Source organism: Hemibagrus wyckioides, linkage group LG20, assembly GCF_019097595.1.
Source record: "Hemibagrus wyckioides isolate EC202008001 linkage group LG20, SWU_Hwy_1.0, whole genome shotgun sequence".
NCBI classification, from domain to species: Eukaryota; Metazoa; Chordata; class Actinopteri; order Siluriformes; family Bagridae; genus Hemibagrus; species Hemibagrus wyckioides.
The window spans coordinates 7,621,917-7,629,416 of record NC_080729.1 but is presented as its reverse complement, the minus strand read 5'-3'; the positions used below and the strand labels follow the sequence as shown (position 1 = coordinate 7,629,416).

Sequence of the window (7,500 nt, the reverse complement as noted above, 5' to 3'; positions counted from 1 at the left end):
ACAAATGGACTAGACTTTTGCCTTCTATACTTTTAGCATATATGAAGTGCCTATGAATTGCCATCTCTCGTGTGTGTGTGTGTGTGTGTGTGTGACAAATGGACTAGACTTTTGCCTTCTATACTTTTAGCATATATGAAGTGCCTATATAGGAATTGCCATCTCTGTGTGTGTGTGTGTGTATGTGTGTGTGTGTGTGTGTGTGTGTATGTGTGTGTGTGTGTGAGACAAATGGACTAGACTTTTGCCTTCTCTACTTTTAGCATATATGAAGTGCCTATGAATTGCCATCTCTCGTGTGTGTGTGTGTGTGTGTGTGTGTGTGAGACAAATGGACTAGACTTTTGCCTTCTATACTTTTAGCATATATGAAGTGCCTATATAGGAATTGCCATCTCTCGTGTGTGTGTGTGTGTGTGAGTGTGTGTGTGTGTGTGTGAGACAAATGGACTAGACTTTTGCCTTCTCTACTTTTAGCACTTGTGTGGTTTGCTGTGAAAGAGGTTACATTATTCTTATTCAGTTCATGACCTTGGACAGAGTTGTGATCCGACTGATCGGAAAGCCCCCCCCACCCCCCACCCCCGAGATAAAGTTCTTCACCCTGCAGTAAAATTAGTTTTTACCTAAAGAAATAAAATTCTTACAAAAAATGTTCTAATTGCTTTTCTGTAAACTTTTAGAATGCTGTAATTACACACTGATAGTGAAAAAAATTTCACTGCATTTTCCACATCAGCAAAACACTACCATTTTAACAGGGGTGTGTAAACGTTGATATCCATGTGTGTGTGTGTGTGTGTGTGTGTGTGTGTGTGTGTGTGTTCATGTACCGTATGACTGTGTGTGTGTGCATGTGTGTGTGTGTGTGTTCATGTACCGTATGACTGTGTGTGTGTGCATGTGTGTGTGTGTGTGTTCATGTACCGCATGACTACGTGTGTGTGTGTTCATGTACTGTATGCTTATGTGTGTGTGTGTTCATGTACTGTATGCCTACGTGTGTGTGTGTTCATGTACTGTATGTCTACGTGTGTGTGTGTTCATGTACTGTATGTCTACGTGTGTGTGTGTGTTCATGTACTGTATGCTTATGTGTGTGTGTTCATGTACTGTATGCCTACGTGTGTGTGTGTGTTCATGTACTGTATGTCTACGTGTGTGTGTGTGTTCATGTACTGTATGCCTACGTGTGTGTGTGTGTTCATGTACTGTATGTCTACATATGTGTGTGTGTGTTCATGTACTGTATGACTATGTGTGTGTGTGTGTTCATGTACTGTATGCCTACGTGTGTGTGTGTGTTCATGTACTGTATGTCTACGTGTGTGTGTGTGTTCATGTACTGCATGACTACGTGTGTGTGTGTGTTCATGTACTGTATGACTACGTGTGTGTGTGTGTTCATGTACTGTATGACTACGTGTGTGTGTGTTCATGTACTGTATGCTTATGTGTGTGTGTGTTCATGTACTGTATGCCTACGTGTGTGTGTGTGTTCATGTACTGTATGCCTACGTGTGTGTGTGTGTTCATGTACTGTATGACTACGTGTGTGTGTGTGTTCATGTACTGTATGTCTACGTGTGTGTGTGTGTGTGTTCATGTACTGTATGTCTACGTGTGTGTGTGTATGTACATGTACTGTATGTCTACGTGTGTGTGTGTGTGTTCATGTACTGTATGACTACGTGTGTGTGTGTTCATGTACTGTATGTCTACATGTGTGTGTGTTCATGTACTGTATGTCTACATGTGTGTGTGTGTGTTCATGTACTGTATGTCTATGTGTGTGTGTGTGTTCATGTACTGTATGTCTACATGTGTGTGTGTGTGTTCATGTACTGTATGTCTATGTGTGTGTGTGTGTTCATGTACTGTATGTCTACATGTGTGTGTGTTCATGTACTGTATGTCTACATGTGTGTGTGTGTGTTCATGTACTGTATGTCTACATGTGTGTGTGTGTGTTCATGTACTGTATGTCTATGTGTGTGCGTGTACATGTACTGTATGTCTACATGTGTGTGTGTGTTCATGTACTGTATGTCTATGTGTGTGTGTGTGTGTTCATGTACTGTATGTCTACATATGTGTGTGTGTGTTCATGTACTGTATGACTGTGTGTGTGTGTGTTCATGTACTGTATGCCTACGTGTGTGTGTGTGTTCATGTACTGTATGTCTACGTGTGTGTGTGTGTTCATGTACTGCATGACTACGTGTGTGTGTGTTCATGTACTGTATGACTACGTGTGTGTGTTCATGTACTGTATGACTACGTGTGTGTGTGTGTTCATGTACTGTATGACTACGTGTGTGTGTGTTCATGTACTGTATGTCTGTGTGTGCGTGTACATGTACTGTATGACTACATGTGTGTGTGTGTTCATGTACTGTATGACTACGTGTGTGTGTGTTCATGTACTGTATGACTACGTGTGTGTGTGTGTTCATGTACTGTATGTCTACGTGTGTGTGTGTGTGTGTTCATGTACTGTATGTCTACGTGTGTGTGTGTATGTACATGTACTGTATGTCTACGTGTGTGTGTGTGTGTTCATGTACTGTATGACTACGTGTGTGTGTGTGTGTGTTCATGTACTGTATGACTACGTGTGTGTGTGTGTTCATGTACTGTATGACTACGTGTGTGTGTGTGTTCATGTACTGTATGTCTACGTGTGTGTGTGTGTGTGTTCATGTACTGTATGACTACGTGTGTGTGTGTGTTCATGTACTGTATGTCTACATGTGTGTGTGTGTGTTCATGTACTGTATGTCTACATGTGTGTGTGTGTGTTCATGTACTGTATGTCTACATGTGTGTGTGTGTGTTCATGTACTGTATGTCTACATGTGTGTGTGTGTGTGTTCATGTACTGTATGTCTATGTGTGTGTGTGTGTTCATGTACTGTATGTCTACATGTGTGTGTGTGTTCATGTACTGTATGTCTATGTGTGTGTGTGTGTTCATGTACTGTATGTCTACATGTGTGTGTGTTCATGTACTGTATGTCTACATGTGTGTGTGTTCATGTACTGTATGTCTACATGTGTGTGTGTGTTCATGTACTGTATGTCTACATGTGTGTGTGTGTTCATGTACTGTATGTCTACATGTGTGTGTGTTCATGTACTGTATGTCTACATGTGTGTGTGTGTGTTCATGTACTGTATGTCTACATGTGTGTGTGTTCATGTACTGTATGTCTACATGTGTGTGTGTTCATGTACTGTATGTCTACATGTGTGTGTGTTCATGTACTGTATGTCTATGTGTGTGTGTGTGTTCATGTACTGTATGTCTACATGTGTGTGTGTGTTCATGTACTGTATGTCTACATGTGTGTGTGTTCATGTACTGTATGTCTACATGTGTGTGTGTGTGTTCATGTACTGTATCTCTGTGTGTGTGTGTTCACGTACTGTATATCTACATGTGTGTGTGTTGTGTGTGTGTGTGTGTGTGTGTGTGATATGCTCATGGGTGGGTGGCTCACAGATGATGTATAACTGTTATACGCTGTAATTACTCACTGATGATGATGATGCTTTATCTTCGTTTCCTTTTTTTACATCAGAAGAAAAAAGCTACCATTTTAACGGGGGTGTGTAAACTTTTGATATCCATTATTATATCTTCCTGTCTACAGCATCAGGAGCGTCTTCCACTCAAGAGCTTAGTCATATAGAGGCTGGGATCAAACACACTGTCTTTTTCTTTTTTTTATTTAATTCAAAATTCAGTGTGTTTTTATTAATTCTAATATATTTTGGATTCAGATTTTTTGGGGAATTTCATGCTTCATGATAGTCTTGAGAGTGAATGCTGTTCATAAGGCTCAAAATATTCTTAGGAATTTTTGATATTCTGGTTGCAGGACCTCGAATTTACATAGGTATTTTTTTCTGCACTAAACTAAACGTTAAGTCATGTCAATGCTGAAATCTGATTAACAAACAAACAAACAAACAAATAAATAAATAAATAAAATGAAACAAAACCCAAAATGTAGGCAATTAAGTAAAATAATGTACAAAAATATTACAGAATAAAAAATATTATTTCCAGAAGAAAGTTCTAGCTGAATCACATGTGATGAACAATAAATAAATAAATAAATAAATAAATAAATAAATAAGTAAGTAAAAATAAAAACCCAAAATGTATCTAATTAAGTAAAATAATTTACAAAAATATTACCGAATAAAAAACATTATTTCCAGAAGAAATTTCACATGATTTTATTATATTGTATTTCGGTTTCTATTGGTTTATTTATTTGTTTTGTTTTGTTTTTTATTTATTGTGGTTATGTTGTATTCATGAATATTTAGAGGCGAAAAAACCAAAACTTATTCACTAATTCAACTGAAATATTCTAAAAATTTTGCTATTCCCAAAAGAAATTGTTACTTGTATATTTGGTGCGTAATTTACTTCGTTATATTTTATTTCAGCTCTTAAATTTTTTTTTAAATTAATACAAAACACATTATTTATTTATTAAATTACATAAAAATATATTATATATATATGGCACTTGCTGCACCAAACTAAGAATTAGGTCATGTGAACACTGCTTATTGTAATTCAAGTGAAAATAAAAATAATAAATTTCTTGTGTTGTTTAGTAATTTTATACTACTTTATCTAGTTCTCAAATTTTAATACATTTTGTTGGAGTTTAAATACTACGAAAAAAAATACTTTTTTTTAATAAAAAAAAAAAACTTTATTACACCTATTTCTTAAAAAAAAAAATCCACTAATAACTGGTATATTTTATCTTTTTTTTTTTTTTTTTATTTATTTTGCTTCCTAAAATTCTATTCATTGGTACATGAGCTATGAACAATTTTCTCAGTAAAATAAAAACGACTCACAAACTTTCAACTGCTTTCAGTAGCCAGATCAAGATCACAATACCCTTTATTTTTAAAAAATAAGTGGCTCCTGTTTCCCGTGACGTTGTCTGTAGGCAGAATTTATAAGAAAAACTCTATTTAACTCTATTAGCTCACATTACTGACAGCACAGTCGGTTTAGTTTGGTGTGATTTTTCTTACTGGAGCCCTCTATATAAGAATGGAGAAACCTATTCATTTGTCCTAGGATATAATAGATATAATAGTACACATAAAGCACAAGGTCACTGAATTATCGCACAAATTCAGAGCGTTATCAGACTGGGGCGGTGTTAGTGGATTCGAAGCTGTGTTTTATTACTAGGAAGCCGTTTTCCCTGGTTATGGAAATAAACCAAAAAAAAGGTGTGAGCATTCACTGACCTGCAGCCTGGAGCACTAGCTGGAGTCGAGCCTTGGCCTGTTCGGCTGCTGTCTGAAACAACAACGACAAACAACAACAACAAAAAAAAAAATGAGTTACGACTCCATTAAAAAGAAGAATTTCCCCAAAAGAAACACAGATTTGTTGAAAGCGAGTGCGCCTTTAAGAAAGTGAAACACGGTGGAACAAAAACGCCACCTAACTTTAGAGGAAATTATGAGAATATAATGATGCAGCGTGAAAGCCATTAAATTTATGAGAAAGATTATAATCATTTCAAAAGAGGGTGCTGGTGTGTGTGTGTGTGTGTGTGTGAGAGAGAGACAGAGAGAGAGAGAGAGGAAGATTTGACAGCTGCCTAGGAAGTCAGAACTCGTGTTTGTGACACCAGTCAAAAAAGCAGGGTGTAATTCCAATATCCCTGCGATTAGATTTGCCGCTCTTAATTGTCAAGAAAGACGGATTGTATGATAAAGAAGTTATAAAGGGGGTATAGATTGCATTTAGTACCGCACGCCTTTCTCTCTCTCTCTCTGTGTGTGTGTGTGTGTGTAGAGGCGTGTGTGCTGGGTGTGTGGGATTACAGAGAAATTAAATGCTAATAGGATGAAATTTGAATGTGGAGCCTGCGCATCTTGTTGCCGCTCGCTGGGCCTCGCTGACAGCTGTGACGCACATTATTCGGCATAAATTTGATTTATCAAACTGTAAAAGTTGTCACTTTGTAAAAATGTCAGCTCGGGTGGCGGCGGGGAAATATAATGACCCGCTTTAATGTAAAACTGTCACTCTGCACTGTCTTAGATGACAAACACGTCTAGCTCCTCTTTCGAATCTCTCGTTTTTCTTTATTTTTAAAATGCACCTCTCGAAGATTTTTTGCTCTTCCCCTTTTTAAAGTCTTGTATCCCAAGAAAGGGATCAAATAGATTGGGAGATGGATTTGAGATGGATTTTTTATCAATCACGAGTGCGAAACGGGGTACAAGGTGGGAGGGGTGGGCTCAAGTTAAGACAGCCCACACTTTATCAATCTTCTCCCTTTATTCTCTATTTTCAGCCCCCCCCCCTTTTTTTTATTCGTGCAACTGTGATTACGGAAACACTCCGTCTTGGTGCAATAACAAGTCTGGGGGGGGGGGGGGAAGAAGAAAAAAAAGGGAAAAAAAAATCAGGGCTTAAGTGGATGGATAACAGCAGGCATGGCAATCATCTTAGTTACAGTTTATTATGAAATTTCCTCCATAATTACGTTTGCATTTGTTTACTGTGGCCCCCAGGCCTCTGTCGGGCCATATAAGACAGTTCGTATTTACAAAAGAGATCTCCCTCCCCCGCCTCTCTCTCTCTCTCTCTCTCTCTCTTTCCCCCACTCCGACTCACTGAAAAGAAAAAAAAAAAAGCAGGGATGAATGAAGGAAAAGGAAGAAAAGAGCATTAATACGGGACAACCGTTCGCCTTTTGCTTCATAATATGATAAATGGGGCGAGGAATAATAGATCCATAAATATGGCGTGTTATGAAAGAGGGCCTTGCGTGGCGTGTACGAGATCGTGTGTTAATCAGACGGTGAAAGAGAGATGTCCTGGTAAAAAAAAAACAAAAAAAAAAACAAGGCTTTAAAGATATGCACTGTATTTATAGTATGTTTGTTCGGAGATACAATTTAAACGAGTGTTAGTTCAACAACAAAATAATACCTGTCGGAAATAAGTAAGGAATAAATATACACCGATCAGGCATAACATTATGACTGATTAGCACTGATGATCTCCTCATCATGGCACCTGTTAGTGGGTGGGATATATTAGGCAGCAAGTGAACATTTTGTCCTCAAAGTTGATGTGTTAGACGCAGGAAAAATGGTCAAGCGTATGGATTTGAGCGAGTTTGACGAAGGGCCAAATTGTGATGGCTAGACCACTGGATCAGAGCATCTCCAAAACTGCAGCTCTTGTGGGGTGTTCCCTGTCTGCAGTGGTCAGTATCTATCAAAAGTGGTCCAATTAAGGAACAGTGGTGAACCGGAGACAGGGTCATGGGCGGCCAAGGCTCATTAAGGCACATGGGGAGCGAAGGCTGGCCCGTGTGATATGATCCAACAGACGAGCTACTGTTGCTCAAATTGCTGAAGAAGTTAATGCTGGTTCTGAAAGTAAGGTGTCAGAATACACAGTGCGTCACAGTTTGTTGTATTTCAGCA

General features: G+C 38.3%; 1 protein-coding gene across 2 annotated transcripts in view; it reads right to left on the bottom strand.

The window, feature by feature from the left end:
• rsrc1 (arginine/serine-rich coiled-coil 1) overlaps window positions 1-7,500 on the bottom strand; it is a 137,882-nt gene that overhangs the window by 63,900 nt on the left and 66,482 nt on the right. For both annotated transcript variants that reach the window (XM_058418972.1, XM_058418971.1), the window contains exon 6: window positions 5,296-5,347. In XM_058418972.1, the coding sequence (XP_058274955.1) occupies window positions 5,296-5,347 (52 nt within the window). The remainder of the gene's footprint in view (window positions 1-5,295; window positions 5,348-7,500) is intronic.